Source organism: Bison bison, unplaced genomic scaffold (assembly GCF_000754665.1).
Source record: "Bison bison bison isolate TAMUID 2011002044 unplaced genomic scaffold, Bison_UMD1.0 scf7180017864194, whole genome shotgun sequence".
Lineage (NCBI taxonomy): Eukaryota > Metazoa > Chordata > Mammalia > Artiodactyla > Bovidae > Bison > Bison bison.
Genome location: NW_011494766.1, coordinates 1,610,098 through 1,631,626, shown reverse-complemented (window position 1 = coordinate 1,631,626; position 21,529 = coordinate 1,610,098). Strand labels below are relative to the sequence as shown.

The 21,529-nt window shown below is 48.1% G+C and overlaps 1 protein-coding gene across 1 annotated transcript in view; it reads right to left on the bottom strand.

Moving 5' to 3' along the window:
- Positions 1-21,529, bottom strand: part of ITPR1 (inositol 1,4,5-trisphosphate receptor, type 1) — a 355,741-nt gene that overhangs the window by 60,292 nt on the left and 273,920 nt on the right. Inside the window, exons 43-50 of the mRNA XM_010844129.1 lie at positions 21,487-21,529; positions 19,289-19,542; positions 12,275-12,475; positions 10,340-10,450; positions 7,842-7,937; positions 4,844-4,966; positions 3,388-3,492; positions 231-423 (exon numbers count right to left, since the gene is read on the bottom strand). The exon at positions 21,487-21,529 is cut by the window's right edge and continues 6 nt beyond it. Coding sequence (XP_010842431.1) covers positions 231-423; positions 3,388-3,492; positions 4,844-4,966; positions 7,842-7,937; positions 10,340-10,450; positions 12,275-12,475; positions 19,289-19,542; positions 21,487-21,529 — 1,126 coding nt within the window. The remainder of the gene's footprint in view (positions 1-230; positions 424-3,387; positions 3,493-4,843; positions 4,967-7,841; positions 7,938-10,339; positions 10,451-12,274; positions 12,476-19,288; positions 19,543-21,486) is intronic.

Sequence of the window (21,529 nt, the reverse complement as noted above, 5' to 3'; positions counted from 1 at the left end):
GAATCAGGTCAAAGGCAGCCGGAAGGAAGCCTTTTCAGCACCTCCCAGAGGCTGGAGCCCACTTACCAGCTCCCAAGGTGCCTGGGTCGTCCTGGTGCTCAGAGGGGGACAGAATCCTGAACCCCACCAGCTCTGCTCCTACGGGGAGGTCCACGCACTCACTATCAAACCCCAGCACACAAGACCTGCAGAACCACACAATTCCACAGCACCTGGAGGTGCTGACCCACCTCTGAGCTTCTTCTGCCAATTCATCTCATTGAAGAGGTCCTCGGACCGCAGGAAGAAGTCGTTGATCTTGCTGCCCTGCTCGTCCCTCTCTGTGGTGTAGTATATCCGTAGTTTTGACTCTTTGGTTAGGAATTCACATATACTGGGCACGGGGAAGACAATCTGCTCCATGGTTCGGTCTAACCTGACAATCTAGGGTGAAAAAACGGAGGAGGTTAAAATGGTCAAAAATCCTTTACTAAGGACTTGGCACAGGCCACAGGCTCAGTATTCGGCCTAGATTTTTTCTTTTCTTCTTTTTTATCCATACCACATGGCATGTGGGATCTGAGTTCCCTGACCAGGGATTGAAACCACACCCCCTGCATTGGAAGACTGGACTCTTAACCACTGGACCACCAGGGAAGTCCCATCTCAGAATTAAAGATCAAGGGTAACACAGACCTGACCCGGACTCTTCTGGGATTTTGTAACTCCTGGACTGGGCTGTATCTCTTAGATTTATGCATAAAACCGTTTTGGTAAGTCAAAATATTTTTCTAACCTCAGACCCATGAATTGTACTGTGATGAATTTATCTGGAACAATTCAAAGTGTGTTTTGTGTACAGATTCATATGAGGCTCGGGGCTGCAGATGTCCAACAGAACTTTCTGGAATGATGAAAACAGGAATGATGATGCCGCAACTGTGTGTCTGCCCCTTTGAAAGCAGAGTCCCTTCTCACATACGGGCACTGAGGACTAGCACATGTGGCTGGCACAACTGAGAACTGGAGCTTAGTATTTAATTTCATTTAATTTTAATGTAAACAGCCAAACACAGCTAGTGGTGATCCCACTGTACCATGTAGTGCTAGATCATGGTACAAATCTCACCTAAGAGCCTTTCTCAGATTGCAAAGGTGGGTTCTTTTACCTAGATAGGAACTCAAAAAGGAGATCTTCGGTTTTCACAGATGCAGTGACCTCTGACCTGTCAGAGCATCTAACATGTGTGATGCATAAAACAATAGGCTCTTTTAATACTGGTATCATACTCATTGTTCTTTTAACTAGCTTTGCTGGTTCCTGGGGTGGACACTTCACAGATATTCCCCATGCTCTTCCTAGACAGGTTCAGTTCCCAGAGAGCTGTCTGGGGGAGACTGTTCAAATTTTTCAACACTGTGTTGAGTCATAGTCCCGGGGAGGCAGAAATTTCAAAGGGGGTTCAGGCCGCAATACTAAAGGGGTAGGGCCTCCCTGTGTCCTTCCTCTCCAGGGGCTGGACAAGTCAGGTGAGGCCCAGAGCCACACCCTCTCTGAGAAGTTCTGGTTCCCAGCCTCCCAGTGCTTTTTTTCCCAGCGCAGCAGGAGAGATGACTCAGGTCAAGCTGCAGTGGGAAACTCTGAAACGAGGCAGGTTCCCACAGCCTGGCCTCCCTGAATCCTCGGAGATGTCGTCTGGAGACCAGTGGTTTCCAAATCAAACTGGAGATCATGTTACCGAGTCTGGTGCATAAGCCAACCTCGTTAACTGGGAATGGGGGGCGGGTGTTGGTAACGCGGGTGCATACACAGTCTGCAGTCCCCCACGGCCCTCCTGCTTTACATCATTGGGGGGCTCTGGATCAGCCCCCATTACACGGAAGGAACACGATCTGAGAAGAGACAATGGAGGAACAGGTGGTCTCCTGGCACGAACAGATACTTAGATTTCAGGGCGACCTGCATGGTGTGACCAGAGTGATGGGATGAGGGTCTGTGGAAGCCTGAGTGACAGCAACTCTCTATGTCCTGCGAGACTGGAAGGTATGAGCAGCTGCCCAGGAACAGGATTTCAAGAGCTCAGGCCGCCCTGCCTGGCCATTTCTCTCCATTATTCAAGATCGATTCATGCTTCTCTTTTAGTCAATGTACAGTTGGGAATCAAAATCTATCCCAGCCCTTCTCCATCTCTAGTGGGTGACCTTGTTAACACCTCTGCACCTGATCAAATGTCAGTTTGATGGTGATCCAAGGAGCTCAACCAGACCATTTCCAAGGTTCCTTCCCCTCTGATGTTCCACACCACAAATATCTGAAGTTTGTCTTCTAAGGGCTCCAGAGAACAAACTTCTGGTCGTGAACAATCAATTGAGATTACGTGCTCATGCACACTGTCATGGCCAACCGATGGGTGAAATGACGCATTATATGAGGACAGCTGCGAGACCCCAGACAGCGGGTGAGATTATCCTCTAACATGCCTCTATCCTGCAAGTCTCATATGGCCCAAAGGAGTCTGCTAGTCTTTCAAAATCCTTGCTCTGACACAGATACTGTATTTGTGCATCTCCTCATTAGCTGGTCAGGACACACCATGCCTTACTGCCTGAAGCCTGCGGGCGCAGGTCTGGGCCCTCTCAGCCCCCAGGAGACAATGCAAGGAACATTAAAAACACCCATGGGCTCTGTGGTCAGCCAGACATGGATGAAAATGTCAGCCCTGACACTGAGAACTGGACCTCTCGCTGAGTGATGCAACCTCTGAGTCCTTTCTCGGTATTGTCCCAGCTGCAAAATAGAGATGATTTATTTCTTGTGAGTGTGTGTGTGTGTGTTTTCAAGTACAGATCTGGTTGTATTACTCCTCGGTGGAGTTCAGAGGGTAAAGTCCAGACTCCTCCCGCCAATGCCGGACGCGGTCCTGCAGGACCTGGGCTTGTCTCTTTCCTCTCTGACCCAATGTTTTCTCACTCCTGCTCCCTAAGCCCCACCTCTTCACCTTCACCTCCCACCTCGGGGCCTACCAAACTCTAGCCTCCTGGCTGTGCCCCTTCGTTCCCATCCTTCGGAAGGTCTGCGCTGAGGTAACACTCTTCAGGACAGGCCGCCCTGACCACCACACTCCACAGCAGGCCCTTCTGTGGCACCGTCTCATGATACCGTCTGGTCGTCCTCATGCCCTTGTCTGAGTTCACAGCGCATCTCCTTGTGTGGCCTCGCTCGGGGTCTGTCCCCCCACTACCTTGGCTGTCACTGGCTTTGCGCATTGAGTGCGGGCCCTGGTGCACCGTAGCGTCTCACCACCTGTTCACCACTCAGACCAGTGACCGCATGCCAGCCCCAGCCCAGGGCACCCACTGCGGAGGCCCTCGACGCGAGCCTGGGTCCCAAGTGTACCCAGCCTTTACCTCTATCTGGGCCGTGTGCTTGGCATAAAACTCCAGAGCTTCGTCTCCATCCACCTGGCCGCCGGGTTTCAGCATGGTCTGAAGCTCTTTGTTATGTCGAGCCAACTAGAACACAAGTGCAGACAGGGCAGTCAGTTCTGTTTGCAACAGCAACACACAGCTGCCTCCTAGCTCTGGGTAGAAAAGACGCATGGGAACAAGCGGCAAGCTGGAGGGTGAAGGGGGGCCCCCCTGCACCCCACTGAGGCCTGCTCTGCACGGCAGCTATTTTGGGAGCCTGGCAGAGTGGCATGGAGAGCGCATGTCCACTCAAGGGCCCACTTTGCCCTGGTTTCCTTGGCCAGGCAGGAGGAAGGTGGGGTTTTCTATCCAACCTCACAGAGCCTCCTTAAGGAATGCCCTGAAACCTCACAGGGGCTACATTATCATTTTTTTTAAAGCTTAAATAATTTCATTTGATAATGAATGTACTTGCTCATTAAGATGGAGTAAGCTGATCTGGGCATATACTTTTTTTTTTAAACTTTAAACTTTTTATTTTGTATTGGGGTATAGCCAGTTAACAATACTGTGACAGTTTCAGGTAAATGGTGAAGGGACTCAGCCATATATATATACATGTATCCAATCTCCCCTAAATCCCCCACCCATCCAGGCTGCCACATAACACAGAGCAGACTTCCAAGTGCTATACAGTAGGTACTTGTTGGTTACCCATTTTAAATATAGCAGTGTGCACGTGACCTTCCCAAACTCCCAGGGGCTAAATTAAATGCCAGGAATGGAGGAGACAAGGAGCACAGACTTCTCAACCTGCAGCCCAATCCCATCACTGTTTTCTATCAAACGCCTCCACCTAAGAGAGGTGGAGGGGACCAGAAGCAGCCGAGTTCCCAGCTGCCCACACACCTCAGCCTGCTCCAAGCACGTCAACCTCCAGAAAGAGGAAGTGTCTTCAGAAGCCCAGCCACTTGGGAAGCGAGTTACGAAACAGGGCATTCTGGTGCCAGGGTAGGAAGTATTACTCCATCCCCCGAAAGGCAAACAAAGACAAGGCAGAGTGACAAGTTCCCAAAGATTTCCAAGTGCGATAGGCCAGGCAGCTGAGGTTTCTTTCTTGAGACGGTTAAGACAGACTCATCAATATTTATGAAAAGACTAGGACTCCTTTCAAGTGTCTGGAGACACAGTCATAAACTATCCAAGTGTCATGGCTCAGTGGGAACGCTTTTAAGAAATGTGGGGGTTTCCAAGGACATGACCCTGCGGGAGTGGAACACTGGAAGCAGCCTGGACCTCACACTCGGGGTCAGGTGGCTGGCGGTACCCGTGAGCCATGTTACCACGCGCCCAAACAACCTCAGGCTGAATCCTTACAGGAAAAGCAAGTTTAAGGGCGCATGCATGGAATGCTGGCGTTGACTGTCTGGCAGGGGGGCCTAGGGAGGGGTCGCACCTGATGAGCTAGGATGTAGATGTTGTGTCCCACGTTTCTGGGGGAGGCAGCTCCGTCCTCACCATTCTCACCATCCTCGAACTCCACTTCACCTTGCATGTAGGCTTTCTTGATCACTTCCACCTGCAAGAAGGGCCATGGCACAGAGCCCCTGTCTCAGGAAGACCCACACAGGACGGGCAATGACAGCACACACATGGAGTCTCCCCTTCAGGGACAGACACTGCCCACCAGGCTCAGTACACTTTTCCTCCAGGTGTGGACACAGCCTCAGAATCCTTCTTAATACAATCACAGGCAGCCACTGCCAATCAGCCTCCACTGACAGGAGAGGGAAACCCATCCATTCTCCCTAAACCAACAGACATCCTGTGGCTGATCTATGACTGTCTATCTTTTTTTTTTCCCTAACTTTTAATTTTGTATTGGGGCATAGCCAATAAATGGGCTTCTCTGATAGCTCAGTTGGTAAAGAATTCTCCTGCAGTAGTGCAGGAGACCCCAGTTCGATTCCTGGGTCGCGAAGATCCTCTGGAGAAGGGAAAGACTACCCACTCCAGTATTCTGGCCTGGAAAATTCCATGGACTGTATAGTCCATGGGGTCACAAAGAGTCAGACACGACAGAGCGACTTTCACTTTTTTTTTCATAGTCAATAAACAATGTTGTGATAGTTTCACCTGGACAGAGAAGGGATTCAGCCATATACATACATGTATCCATTCTCCCCCAAACTCCCTTCCCTTCCAGGCTGCCCATAACATTGAACAGAGTTCCCTGTTATGACTGACCTTGTGCTTTAAAACGGGACGGTGGCTAAAAAAAAATGCACCCAAACGATAACATGATACAAATGAAGCGTAGAAACCAGTCTTGTCCTATCTCTTCATCTCCTCCTGTCATCTCTCCCCATCCCGTACCTTTGCCATTTCAGGAAAAACAGAAAAGAAAACCATTCGCCTTTAGGAACAGCTGATGAAACTATTTTATGGCTTCAGATATTTTCCTGTCCCTCGCAGCCTACACCACATGAAGAGAAGATCTTTGACAGATGACATCTACCAGCACTTTCTATGCGCCGAGCACTATTCTTTCACAAACGTGAAGGCTCATCCACGCTTTATGAGGTGTCAAAGATTCCCCTTGATTATGGATGAGGAAGCAGACTCAGAGAGGCAAAGGGGCGTGACAAAATTCACACGAGCGAGCTGAGCTTTGACCTTGATCTTCTCACGCCCAGAGCATGCTTCCCAGGGCATCTGAGTGCTGGCCTTCCTGCTCCCATCTGCTGGCCTCAGCTTCCTGAGAGGGGGTAGGGTTGGTTCTGCCTCTTTCTCAGTTCCTCCCAGGAACCCAGCACAACACCCTGGACAAAACAGGGCCCAGTCAACGTTCATCAGATGAACCTATCAAGAATCAATCATTTAGAGAAAAAGAACACAACGCCTTCAACTCTTAATTCGCACTAAAAATTGATCACTTTAACGACTCAAAAGGCATTTCCGCCTCCTGCATCGCCACGAGGACAATACTGTGAATTACTTCTCACTGTCTGAGATCAAGCACGCAGAGGGCCACACATTTCTGCGCTGACACCAGGTCAGGCCCTGGAAATAACTGTGGAGACAACGCCCTCACTCTCTGAGCCTGTCTTCCTGTCGGTTCTTTAAAAACAAACCGAACAGACAACGTGTCGCACAGGACATGGGAGCCTGAACGCACAACATGTACGTGTGCACACACATATGTGCACACGTGCTCCCGACCTTAGGGTATCTCTGCTGCACTCCTTCTCAGAACCACGTTTGTTCTAGGAAGCCTTTGACTCTGCCCTGCGATTCCGGAATGAAGCTGTTCAGCCACAAGGGGGCGACCTGGAAGCCGGTGGTACCCAGGGGGCTGCCATGTTCCCCACCCAGGATGGGGTGTGTTCTTGACTGATGGGAACTGGAGTGGGGTCCCTGCTCAGTCATCCATCCCCACTCAGGAGTGACAGATCCCAGTCTCCCCAACCCCCAGCCCCAGTTACATAAGCCCTTACGTAAACCGGGAGAGGACTTCCGTCTCAGGCTGAGAACTCACTCCTGGCCTCAGAGATCAAAGTGCTGGGCTCGCTGTGAACTTTATTTAAAGGGACACATAAAGGGACTTCAGCCAGCCCCAAGCACACACTGGGTCACCGGGCGGCAGGACAGTTTTAGTGCCCTCATTTAGGTCTGTCAGTTACAGTTTATTTGCGTGGGAAAAAGTCTAAATAGAGAATTTCATCCTCAGTTCGGTTCAGCATCTCTGCCAGTTGCTGTCTCGCAGTCTACAGCCCTGACTCCCGGCCTGGAAGTCACAGCCAGCTGTTAACATCACCCCCCAAAATAAGCAAGTGTGTTTTCTTTTTTAAAAGACCCAAAACATCAGCACCGCCCCCTTGTCCCCGCCCCCCACCGGAAAAAAAAAAAACCCACTATTCTGTTGCCCAGGTTCTCGATACCAAGGAGAGATGTAAATTCTTGATCCCTGGACAAAGCCACAGCAAAGAACAGCCGTGAATGAGCGCATTCCAGAAGAGTATACCGCGTGCGGGCACCACGCACAGAGCTCTGCAGGAATCATCTGCTTAGTCTCCCTAGCAACCCTCTGGACTAGCTGATACCATCCTCTTCCTTTCAGGGAAGTGGAGCTCAGAGAATCACCAAGATGACCCAGAGAAGGGCAGAGCTGTGGATGTGAACTCCAGGCTCCCACACCCCTCCTGGTGCCGCCTTCCCCGAGGGAAACAGCCTGGGGAGGCTTTCCCTGGGGGCTGTGCTGAAGGCAGAGGCCACCTATTCCATACAGGGGTCACTCCCCTGCCCTGGTCAGTGGCCTGAATCAAATGTTCTCTTTGCACTTCTGATTGCTGGCATCATAAAGAAAGCTCAAGGAAGTAGATACTCTGCTCTGGCTCCCACGAAGCTCTGATGCTGCTCAGCGCCAGGGCCAGGGGCTCAGTCGTCCAACTCACCAGTTCCTTGGGCCTCATGTTATAGAGGATCCGCTCAGCATTCTCACTGTCATGCCTGCTCTCCATGATGGCCAGGAGCAACTTGGACGCATTGTTCTGAATGGAGACACAAAGGGAGGAAGACATGAGGAGGAACTACCAGGGGGCCGGCCTGAACCACAGGTGATCAGGGGCTGCATCCACATGTTCCGCTCCATGGGAGGGTGTGGGTCCAGCGCTGGGTTGGCCCAAAAGTTCGTTAGGGGTTTTCCCTAAGAGTGTACAAACCAGAACAAACTTTTTGGCCAACCTGATACATCCAAAACCACCTGCACCGACTGAGAAGGTGCCACTTACGACCCCAAAAACATGTCCACAGGAACAGATGATGGGCAAAGAGGCACCTACCTGTTTGGGTACAGTTTACCCTTACCACTTGGTCCAACTCCTAGTGGACATGGGACAGTTAAACAAGGGAGCTTGGTGGATCCCCTGGGACCCTGATGATGACAGCGGTCAGGAAGCCCCTGAGACATAGATCCAGATGCCTTCAGGGGCAGGGGTTGGTTATCAACACTGTGATTCAGCCTTGCAGGTCAGAGAAGGCTGACAATTAAGGTAATTCCTCCCTGACCTAAGCGAGTAGGAAACGGCAACCCACTCCAATATTCTTGCCTGGAGAATTCCACGGACAGAGGTGCCTGGCGGGCTATGGTCCATGGGATCACAAAGAACCGAACATGCCTGAGTGACTAATACTTATACTTCCCTGACCTAAAATAGCACTATCAGCTCTTATAGCCCCTAATATTATCACAAGAGTACAGCCAATGCCAGTTAACAAAAGGGACCCAAGGGATCACCGTACGCATGTTAAACCATCATTTCCCACTATGTTCAAAGTTTTCACATAACCACTCCCTGCACATCTCAGCTTTTAGGTTCCAGGACTATGATAATCCACATGCTTCTTTGTGTATTGGATTTGAAGGCTGTTGTTTTGGTGAGAGGGAGCAGTATCTTTTTTTTTTTCTCTCCCCAAGCACAGATCACAGCAGTTCCATCGGGTTGTTATGCCATCAAAAGATGGCTTTTCACAGGGAAGAAATGTCTCTAATAACCTTCAGGTTACTGGACTAGCTGAAAATGCCACTGAAATGCTGATGAGGAGCACCTGAAGGTCTCAGTTTATTTCAGGTTCTCCTCTTATATATCCTGATAAATGGTAGCCAGGGATATGAGCCTGAATGACGTAATCCTTCGACAATAGGATTTGTCAAAGGAGTTAAAAATAGCCCAAAGAAACAAATCCACTTAAATGATAGACCCAAACTATCCATTAGCGTGGACTCTCGGTTAGAAACATTAAAATGAAATAAAAATAACTGGGTGATTCCTGTGGGCTTCTGTGTTACCACCTTCCCTAACGACCTTTCCTCTGGCACCACTGATGCCATAAATACAGACTGGCTTTTCAGCTAAACCCTGTAGGTCCAGGCTCTCCCATGACAATGACAAAGCACCCGGTGCTCCATGCTGGGGTGAGATGGAGGGCAGATCTCAACCTTCCCCAACACGGGAACGGTTAAAAAGGAAATGTGCTCAGGGAGGCTGATGTTTCAAAACACATTTTAGACACCAGGCTGGGTTGCAAGCCCAATTCTCAAAAGTAAAACTTTGGACTCAGAGAATCTTCGGAACCCCTAAGACAGGAGTGAGGGTTTTTTGTTCTTTTGTTTTTACTTTATTTTTAACCAATTTTCTTGTACATTCAAGAAATCAACATCAGGAGTAGCCCGTCAGCTTCTCAAATATTCAACAAGCTGGCTTGTAAACCCAGCGGCTTAAGCATCTTGAAGCGATTGCTTTCACCCCATAGAACTCTTTTGGTACCAGAGGGAGTGAGCATGTCCAAGGTGCTTCTGCATCAGCCATCTGTTTGTATAGGATGCAAAGAAACTCATCAGACGCTGGGAGGCACAATACTGGCTGGTTTAACTTTTCCTTATGTTAACCCAGCATTGATGAACCTCCCTTCTGCTAAATCAATCACAAAACAGAAAAAGGTGTTCCCTGATACGATCAACATACAACATTTTTTTTTGGTCCTCCATAGTTTTAGTGGTACTATCCCTCAACTGGCCCTTTTCCGCAATGGGGGAAGGGGAAATGAGAGACCACAGAGGGAATGGAGTTTCCACTGTTTCTCTGTCTTCACCTTTCAGAATCAGCTTGTTAGTTCTCAGAGTCTGTCTGAATTTGCTTCTTAGCTTTGGGTGATGAGTTCCCATTCCATGTGACCTGTGAGTCGAAAAACTGATATCCTCTCCCAAGACCTTATTTGGAAGGGAAAAACCGAAGTTCTGCCTTTTACTCAGAACTTGCAACGTGGATCATTCATTGAGTTTAAAACAACTGTCTCCAGGATTTAGTTTCACAGCAGTGACCACGTCACGTGCATGGGCAACACACAACAGTTTCCAAACGCTACTGCTTTTCTGCTTTCAATTCCTACTTGCCTTCAGTTCTAACACAAGGTCCATCCTCTTCTTTCCCAGAGGGTTGATGTCATTGAGGATCAGGGCTGTGATGATGTCAATGCCATTGGATTCATGGGTGGCTATGCAGTTCTGAGAAAAGAGGCACACGCAGACATTGACACAAGGCTGGTCATGTATCAGACGTCAAAGGCCAACAGGCTGAACTGCTATTTCAACACAAGGTTTGCCACTCCCAGTCATGTCTCTAGGGGAGGGCAGCAAATTTTCCGTGAGAAAGTGGTAAAAATAAAAGACAGATGAAAATCTCTAGTTTCAGAATTAACAGTAAACAGTAGGAAAGTCCCCATGCACTGTAACTGATAAATTGGCCGCATCTAATCCAAACACCGCAGTGGGCTTTTGTTCTTAAGGGAAAATATGGTGTGTGACTGATTTTGGGCTCTGAGCACCGGTTTCCCCTTGAAAGGTGTGTTCCATTCTCTCTACATCACTCGGTTTTCGTATCGCACACTTTTGCTTCAGGCTCGAGCTTGGAAAGCAAGTTTTAATTCACGTAATATCAGAATTAATCACCTTCCCCCAGGTAAGATCCCCGTTTGCAGCAGAATTCATACCAGTACGCTCCTTTGCACAGACCTCAGTTTGGCAGAAAAGCCAACTTGAGGTTATAAGGAAATTCACTTAGATGTCAGATAAAACCTCTCCCCCACAAGCCTCTTATAATTTTTTTGTTTGTTTGTTTTCACTTTAACTCCAACTATACCATCTGTCTCATCAGGAAACCTGGAGAGGAAAGTGGATCTAACAAAATGCTGGCCTCACAGTCATGGACAACTATGATCAGAATCTCAATATACAGTGAGTGCTCCCTCTCGTAAGTCAGGCTTCTCTTCTGAGCCAAGGTTCTGGCCTTGGATCCCAAGTAACACGGCATGTCATACCTGCCCTGGCCACTGGGTTTATCATGGGCTATTTTAAGCACTGGCCTATCCCTTCCAACTAGGAGACAGCTAGAATTTGAGTTAAAAACCACACTCGTTCTAGCATCAGTGCAAAACCTCACAAAATCTATAAGATGTCATGGATAAGCAATGACTCTACTGGGTTCCACTCCAAAAATATACTTCTTGAGAGGCACCAAGGGGTCTTGGGCATCCTTGGTGGCTCAGTGGTAAAGAATCTGCCTGCCAATGCATGAGACATGGGTTTAATCCCTGATCCAGGGAGATCCCACATGCCGCGGGGCAACTGGGACCATGTGCCACAACTGCTGAGCCTGTGCCCTAGAGCCCGGGAGTTGCAGCTGCTGAGCCTGCGCACCTAGAGCCTGTGCTCCACAGCAAGAGAAGTCACTGCCATGAGAAGCCTGCGCACCGCGACGAGCGCAGCCCCACTCGCAGCACCCAGAGAAAGCCCCTGCAGCAGTGAGCCCAGCACAACCAAAGGCAGATAAATAAACAAAAATTATTTTTAAAAAAAGACTAACGGGTCTTTTTCTTCTCCGAATGTCAACTGTGTTTTTCTCATATTATTTTCAAATGGTCTCATGTCCAGGAAGGCTCTTCTCTCTTAAGTTAAAACCTCCTTCTGTGAGGTGGTCCCTTTTTGTGTCTTCCCTAATATTTGAAATAGAGCCCAATCTTCTGGTCTTACTCATTTACCTCCAACTTTACCATGTATTCCCAGCAAAGTTAAGAGCTGGGCCATTCAAACCAAATCAAGCTGGGCATAGACCAGGATGCCCGCTGATGCCTGGGATCAGGTCACATCCTGAAACATAATAAAATCCAGTGGCTGCTTCCTCACTGCTGGACAGAGGCCTCTGGCTCTCCTGACTCCCAAGGTCTACAGCCAGATGCTATATGACTTCTGAACTAGTCCATGTCATCAAGGCTTCAAAATGATACACCTTTTTTTCTTTTTCCCCACCTCCTCAAAGAAAAATGGAATTACCTGATTCTCATGGCAAGGTCCTTGACAGTATTCGGTCAAACTTTCCAGGGTTTGGTTGATGAGGGCCACGTTCTTTTCGTTGATATAGAGTCCCAGAAGACCAAGACCCCCGGTGGTGCTTCCACAAATACAGTCCAGAAACTGCAGTGTCTCGCACACCAAATTGTAGTTGGTCTTGTTGTTTTGGCAACGGAGGAAGTTCTGCAATTGGGGCGTCCCCAGGTTTGGGGAGCAGAGGCAAAGAGAGAGGGAAACGGTCACTCAGCCTGCCATTGTGATCATGTGTAGTCAGTTGGGGCACAGGATTGCATTGGTTAGAACAGAAGAGTCAGCCCCCACGATGGTCAGCCATGGATGCGGCCTTGGCAACAGCTACAAACACTTGGCTTTTGTATGGGATGCAGTGGAGAAGAGCTCCTCTTTGACAACCCACTTCAGACTCCGAGACCCTTGTTTCTCATTTCTCCCCTTCTCGCTCCAGCCCACCTTCCCGCCCACCGCATGTTAAGTTCAGAGTCTTCTGACATTTCCAAGGACAGTGGTTTTATTGAAAAGATGATGGTGTGGTCTGGATGCTGAATGCCGCCCAGAGTGTAGTCCTGAGGGTAAATCACCACAGCATAAAGTGTCACAGGAGGGCTTACGCCACGGCCCTGGTGGGGATCTGGATTACCTCGTTGGGTCACTTCCATTATTAAAGGAAGGAACAAAAGTGAATAAATGTGTGTATGCTTGTGTGTGTGCGCCCAAGTATGTATTCTCAAGGTAAACTTACAATGTTAACAAGACTTAAGAGCAGATACTTTCTCAATGAAGTAAACCAAGGCACATTCAATAACCTCATAATACAATGTCTATTTTCATACGGAGATTTTTTTTTTTTGGGGTCATAGACTCCAATCTCTTCTTAAAAAGAGGCAAAGATTAACCACAAATACTTTTGGGCATAGTTATAGAAGTTACATATATTTGCTGTAGAAAATCAGAAAATTATCTTTTTGGATTATCTTTCTAAAAAGATAATTAAAAAATAAAATGAATGTAACTTTTGACCAGGTAATTCCACCTCTGCTACTGTTTGCAAAGTACATATTGGATGTTTGCGACAGCACTGTTTGAGACAGAGAAGAACTGGAAGCAACCTAAAGGCTCATCAGTTGGGACATAAACAAATGATAATCCATCAACAGTCTTTAATATTGTAAGTTGCAAACACCGAAGCAGGTCCGTATGTATCAATATGGAAAGATCTCTAGGATATACTGCTGAGTTAAGCAAACAAAAAGGGCAAATAGCAGATTAATAGGGATCCAGTGCTCCCATCTAAAGATACAGGAAAAGGACAGGAAGGATTCACAGTTCAGAACAATGTGGGACTGCGAAGAGGGACTTTTTTTTTTTTTTTAACCGAACACTTATTTTCATTTAAGCCTTCATAGAAAGAATATATTCATTGTATAATTCATGATGTACAAAGAATATATTCATTGTACAAAGAATATATTCCTTGTACAATTAAAACATGTATAAATGCACAGATTAAAAGCTGGTAATCAAGTTAAATGCTTGACTTGTCAACAAGCTAACCACCCGTCACTGTCACCCCAACCCCAAATTAAGCTCAGTCCCTTATGCTTAAGCCTTTCTGACAAGTCTAAAAATTGGGCCATCACTCAGGTCTGGGTGGGAGGTGGGGGAAGGACAGATGTTTGAGAATCACGTGCGCTTGCCTGTGACTACATTTCTAAGGACCACAGGAAGCCAGAGGAGGGTTCCACAGCCATTTCTTGCTCCAGTCCCTCAAAGAAGATTCTACCTGTTAACAGCCTGGCTGAACCCCACGCCATGCCATGGTGGGGTGGAGGAATATTCACAAAGAGGACAGGGGAGGACCAGACTGTCCTAGGCTCAGATGCACAGCATGGTTCTTGAGGTCCAATTTCCTCCCCAACTCCTGCGTCATCATTCCTGCCATGCCCCTGCCTCTGCTCGGGGACACCCTCTCTCCCGCCGTGCTCGTCTCTGTCTGGCAGCAATGAACTTCTTTCTGCTCTTCAAGCACCTTTCACTCTCTCATCTCTGGGACTTCAGCCGCACTGTTCCCTCTGTCTGTCACGCTCTCCCTGTCTCCTGTGATTAATCAGAGAGTTCTGATTAACTTCTCTTCCTTCAGGTTGGGGTCTCAAGTTACTTCTTTCAGGAAGCCCTCCATCCTGACTCCAGTGGGATCGGAGCACCAGCACTGGCAACAGCCAACTAGCACAGGGACTGTCTCGGGCCAGGGGCTTCACAAACACTGCCTGAATGTCTGAGTTAAGTTGAATGAATGGGAGAAAGAGGACTTGGGGAGTCATCAAGGCTGACATGCTTCAGACTCTCCAGGAAGGACAGTGAGCAGCCCTTTCTTGAAAGCCTCTCCCATTTCTCATGATCTTTATAGCGTGTCCACCCAGAATTTCTCCCTCCTAACTCACATCAGTTTTCTCTTATTCTCTACAAAAACTGAAGTTTTTTGCTGTGCCACTTGCTAAAGGCCCATGGGAACTCCTTCCGCGCTTAAGGAATACAGTTTACACTTAGCACATACCACTCACCCCACCTTGCCTAGGCTAGAAAAATCCTGTTATCTTTGTGGTCTTCCTTGGAGTGCCAGGGACCAAGTCAGGATGGGAAGATGAAGGACATCAAAGACTTTAAGCCTGGGCTTAAACAGACCTCAGTGGACAGAAATCAGAATCTGCATCCCTTAACCCAGATCAAAGCAAAGCCAGCCTCTCAGGGGAAGTTCAAAAGCAATGCAAAAATGGTTCAAAAACAGTCCTTCCCATCAAGGTTCTTGCTACTGTGAACAAAGCTTGCTTAAGGCAGCAACTGCCCGTTCAGCAAAGTCAAGTTCGGTGGCTTTATCTCTATTGAACATTTATCAACGGGAGAGTTAAGGTTATAAACATGACCAGAAACTCTGGGCAACTTCAAAAGGCCAGAATCCCTCCCTCTCTGGGCTTATCTGCACTTCCTTCTACCAGGGGGCTGGTCCCTCTTTCCTCATGAAATGTCTTCTCCCTCAGATCCAAAAGGAAACCCCGACCCAGAGATTCACCATCGGATCCAGAACGCTGCCAAGAGGATGGCATTCAGAGCTGCCGAATCCCGCTTAAAACCATCATTTTGAGAGCCAGACTCCTACAAGCATCTTCTTGTCAGAGCGATTTTATTAACTAGCTCAGGCTGTCTGACTTAGTGGGAGTCTGTGAAGATGAGTGCAAGCTTCATCCTTCTAAACCCTTGGTCCAGACTGCTGGTTTGCCAGCCGGGCCCTGCAAAACCCTGGGGGACCCCGGGAATGCCCCATGTCTCAGAGCTCTTATAGATGAGAAAGCAAAGCTCGAGTACTCTGTAGTTTCTATTATGAACAAAGCAGCCTTGCTTTCATCTGCTTTACCTCATACAAACAAAGAATTCTGCGGCCTTAAACAGTTTAAAATTACTGGCGTTATGGTACCCTCAAAGGTTAAATTGTTAATTTTTTTTTTTTTTTTTAATATATTATACTGTACACTCCTTCTCCCCACAATACCAGTGTTTCTGGAAGACCAGTATATTGGAGAATGGAGTTTTGGAAGGACTCATGAAAAGGTGCTTCTGGCCACGGGGGCCTTGGAGAATTAATTCAGAGTTTTGCGAAGAGCTAAAGACAGCTGAGCATCGAAGAATTGATGCTTTTGAACTGTGGTGCTGGAGAAGACTCTCGACAGTCCCTTGGACAGCAAGGAGATCAAACCAGTCAATGCTAAACGAAATCAACTCTGAATATTCATTGGAAGGACTGATGCTGAGGCTGAAGCTCCAATACTTTGGCCGCCTGATGCAAAGAACCGACTCAATGGAAAAGACCTTAATGCTGGGAATGATTAAGGGCAGAAGGGAAAGGGGGTGACAGAAGATGAGATGGTTGGATGGCATCATTGACTCAATGGATATGAGTTTGAGCAAACTCTGGGAGATGGTGGAGGACAGGGAAGCCTGGCATGCTGCAGGCTCAGTCATGTCAGCCACGACTGAACAATAGTAAGGTACAAAATAACAACCGTGAGGATTTCCCCACAAGAAAGGGTGAACTCATACAATGAGGGCCTCCCTCTGCTTCCCCAGTGAAGATGGGAGTTCCAGGGGGTGGAGGGGAGGAAGAACAGATCCACGAAACCAGAGCTACACTCAGGAAACAAGCACCTTGGGACTGCCCCTCTGACGTTCATGGACGGGACTCTACTCAAGGGGGGTTTTTGTGTTTGGTTAGTTCAGAACTCAGCAGACATCAGCTTCTCTGAGAAGCTTTCCTGGACCTGGCTCACTGTGTTGGTTCTCCTGCTCTGAATCTACAAAACCCCTAAGATGGCACAACAACAGCCCTCAGCATGCTGCGTGGTCATCTCCCTCTTACCAGGGGCTCCTGCTTTGTGGGGAGTAGGGGTAGGGGGGTCTCCATCGCCCTGGCTCAGGGCACAGAGCAGATCCTTGCCGAGGTGAGGAAATCAATACACACATGCAAAGTCTTAATCTACTTTTCCTTCGGAGCCTGAGGTTGGTGGAGACCAGTGACTCTGGTGCAGGCGAACAGTACAGGGCAATGGCCACGAAGTTCAGCCTAGAAATCACCCCAGCAGCAGGGCGGGGCCCCCATCCACAAACATGCCACAGTCGAGCTGAAGGCTTTGTTTTCCTACTGGTGGGACAGCCGGGTTTCCCACGGTGTCGCTCACACTCCCTTGGCCTGTCTCCTCCATGATGGATGGTGTAGATACGGAAGGTGGAACGAATACAGTCTCCCTTCAAACAGAGAAATGCCAGCCAAGGAGACAGTCACCAGACCCTGACCTCTGGGTCATGAGAGCTCTGTCCGCCCACTGAGCTCAGCATGCAGGCATCAGGCCAGTGCGTCAAGGGTTGACGTGTTCTATGTCCAAAGTAGGAATGTCTGAGCAACAAGCAAGAAAAAGAAGACTGACAGCCAAGATTTCACACTCAGCTGTGGACAGGGATGAAGCCAGGGATGTCAGTGGAGGAGATGGGCGGGTGTCAAAGTCTAGAATGAGCCTGAAGTCACTGCCTGGCTGACAGAAACCCCTTCGTTTTGAAGTACGGGCCAGACTTGGCTGGCTGATGACCTTGGATCTGAATGCTTTTTCAAAGCCCAGGCTCTTCACTCACTGGATTGAAAAATCAGTACAGATGGTATTAATACTGCAAACTTCATCCAGTACCATCTCACTGCTCTTACTGTTTAACAATTAAATTCATTACTCAGCTTACCTAGGTAGAGAGTCTGCAGCAGGTTTTAAGGGCGAGCCATTTCTAGCTGTGGCATCAAATGGTCTGGCCACAGCTAACACGTGAAAAGTCATCAAACCACCTGGAGGGTCAAGTCAACAATGCAACATTTCAAGGCTGCACCTTCCCTTTGCTATGTTTGGACTACAATTATTACTTTTTTGTTTTGATGTGGACCATTTTTTAAGTTTTTACTGAATTTGTTACAATACTGCTTCTGTTTTACCTTTTGGTTTTCTGGCCAGGAGGCATGTGGGATCTTAACTTCCTGACCAGGGATCAAACATGCACCCCCTGCAATGAAGTGAAGTCTTAACCACTGGACCACCACTGAAGTTCTAGAATTATTTTCTTTTCAAACCATCATGATTCAAATAAAACTACCACTGCTAATCTATTTACTTTAGGAGGAAACATTCTATCTTAGAGGAGTTCAGGCACACTCTTTTGGTTCGGCTTCATCCCTTTTAGGCAGAGAGGAGTATTTTCCTTAACAATCAGCAGCAGAACCAGGTAATGGCCAAGGAGCCAGGCTCCAGCACGCTTCTGGGGAGTGACCGCTTCTACAGATCTGTGTCCACTCAAAACAAAGAGTGTATCTCTAGAACCCATCCTTGGCCCTTCCTGAAAAGCCTTTGCTGCTGGAGGAACTCTGCAAGGAAGAAAACAGCCTCTATCTTAATGTGGTGGTAGACAGCACAAACTCTACCCACCAGACTGCCTGGGCTCAAATGTGAGCTCTGCATACCCTAAATGAGTCCTGTGTATCTTAGTTTCTTCATCTATAAAACAAGTGTAATAATACAGGAGACACTTAGCATCCAGAATCATCTAAGTGCCCAATAAGCCTTGGCCACAACAACAAAAAGTGAACAAAGCATTTCTGGAATCATCAGTTCAACAAATATTTCTGAACATTTATGGGAGTCCCTGGGACAGCAAGGAGATCAAACCAGTCAATTCTAAAGGCAACCAACCCTGAATATTCACTGGAAGGACTGATGCTGAAGCTCCAATACTTGGCCACCTAAGGCAAACAGCTGACTCATTGGAAAATACCCTGGTGCTGGGAAAGATTGAGGGCAAGAGGAGAAGGAGGTGACAGAGGATGAGATAGTTGGATGGCATCACAGACTCGATGGACATGAGTCTGAGCAAGCTCCAGGAGGTAGTGAAGGGCAGGGATGCCTGGCGTGCTGCAGTCCATGGGGTTGCAAAGCGTTGGAGACAACTCAGCAACTGAACAACAAATGTAAAATACCAGAAGACCACTTCATTCATTCAACCAAAACATATTGATTAGAACTTTCCATGTACCAGATTCTGTAAGTATATTCAATCACCCACCCCACCACCAAGTCAAGATTTACCTGTGCACCTAAACATCAAAAAGTGGCAGGCTACCAGACAGACACAGGCGTGCACACACACACACACACATCACAAATACATATGTGTAGCAGGGGCAACAACACAGATGAGCCTGAGATTTTATCCCTGAGGAGACGGTGGGGAAGATGAGACAGAGAAATGCTTCGGAGGTCAAGAGCAGTCTGGGCCCTCAGTTGGAGGAGACTGGCTGAAGGGAGAGGAGCCCACAAGTCACAGACAAGCTGGGAGGAGATGAGAGGAGCTTGGGCTCCCCGCCCCCACCTCACGTCCGCCCCGCCCCTGCCCCGCCCTCACCTGGAGGTCCCGGTTGTGGTTTTCGCACAGCAGCTGCAGGAAGCGGAGGATGGGCTGCATGATGGTGATGACCGCGCTCATCTCCAGGTCGTCCTTGCTCTTGTCCGCCGCGGCCTGGGCGCCCTCCCCGGACTGGTAGTGGTCGTCGGGGTCAGCTTCCCTTCTGAAGGTGGTGAAGGCTTTGCGGGTGGCAGCAGAGGCCTCCAAGAGCTGATCCCGCACCTCTTCCGTAATCTGCGTCGCAGGCTCTTTGGCTAGAACGCAAACGTGAGATGGTCAATGCTGCCGAATCCTCTGGAACGCTATTCACCACGCCAGAGACGATGTTAAGAGACCTAAGTTCTGCCATCACTAGAGAGCCCCTCAAGGTTGGCAAAACGCTCCAAGATGGCACCATCTTCTCTCAGCCCTTAGAATTAAAACTGAGTCGGGCTCTGCCAGCTCACTTGTGGCTCTAAGGCATCACCTCAGCTTGCTCTCATTTAGAGGAAAAGTGGTAGAGGTTCTGCCAGCTTCACACACCTATGACTCTGGGCCTCAGCTTCCTCATCTGTAAAATGGGGAGAACATCACTGAAGTCTTTCTCTGAGAGGGTTCCCGAGAGGGTCAACATAAGCTAAGCAAATGGTAATTACTGTTACTGTATGACGATCGATGGAATCCTTTACGGATCCCCAGGGCACCGTGATTTGATCAAGCACTTGATGTGTATTAATTACCTGGCTCACTTCTCACACTAACCCTGTAAGGTAACCAGGCACTAGAGTTAGGGGCATTAGACTCTGTTGCCGGACTGTCTGGGTTCAGATCCTGACTCTGGTATACTTACTACTTTCATGTTCTTAACAAGTTAATTACCATTCTGATGCCTCAGTTTCCTGGTCTGTAAAATGGATGTAAAATAATTTATTTTACAGTGTTGACTTGAATTCTAAATGAAGTAACACATGTAAAGGACTTTGGACAGTGCCTGGTTCGTAGGAAATACTCAGTAAATGTAAGCCTTCCTTTTTCTTCTGTTTATCCCCATTCTACACCAGTGGTTACCAACTAGGGGTGATTTTGACCCCATTTCCACCCAGGGGATGACAGGAAATATCTGGAGAGATTTCAAGTTGGAGATAGGCTACTGGTACCTACAGGCTTCCCAGCTGGTGCTAGTGGTAAAGAACCCACCTGCCAAAGCAGGAGACATAAGAGAGGTGGGTTTGATCTCTGGGTCAGAAAGATCCCCTGGAGAAGAGCATGGCAACCCACTCCAGTATTCTTGCCTGGAGAATCTCATGGACAGAGGTGCCTGGCGAGCTACAGTCCATGGAGTCACAAAGAGTTGGACACGACTGAAGCAACTTAGCATACACGTGGGGGCATCCACTGGGTTGAGGCCATATATGCTGGTACACAGCCTGCAATGCACAGGACAGCCCTGACAGCGATGGATTGTCCAGATGTCCCACGTGCTGTGGCTGAGAAACCCAGGCCTCAACTTAAAAAAATAAGGCTCAGATCTGCTCGAGGCCATCTGACTCTAGCACTTTTGAGTCTACCCACTCCTCAGTATTACTTCTCTTCAAGGAAGGTAATGGATAAAAAGCTTCATGAACTTTCAAATATTTTAGAAAATAAGAGAGGATTAGATAATGCCTTTTGTTTTAAAGTGTGTATCTTCCTCAACTTTCTTGGACATTAAATGAAAATTACAAGAAAAGATTATCAGTGGATTTCCTGCCAATAAAACCCTGGTTTGACCAAGAAAGTATTAGTGTATTAAACCTTAGGAGTTTCCCAAGCAGCAGGAATTCAGTTCAGGTTACATGTTGTTGCTGTTGTTTAGTCACTAAGTCATGTCCAACTCTTTGCAACCCAATGGACTGTAGCCCGTCAGGCTCTTCTGTCCATGAGATTTCCTAGGCAAGAATACTGGAGTGGGTTGCCATGCCCTCCTCCAAGGGATCTTCCCAACACAGGGATCAAAACTGAGTCTCCTACATTGCAGGCAGATTCTTTTACCACTGAGCCACTCTTCCAGGTTACATAGGAAGAGTTTTATCACAATCAGACTGGTTTTATTCTTCTGAAAGCCCCAGTCAGAATCCATTTGGGAGTCTAAAATTCCTGTAAAAATGAAAGGAAAACCAGGGTTCCTCCCATGTTCCCAATCCAGCTGACCCCAGAGCTGCGAGCAGGGGGGTGTTTACCTTTTTTCCGTGACGGGGCATCCCTGTCCACCTCGTCATCTTT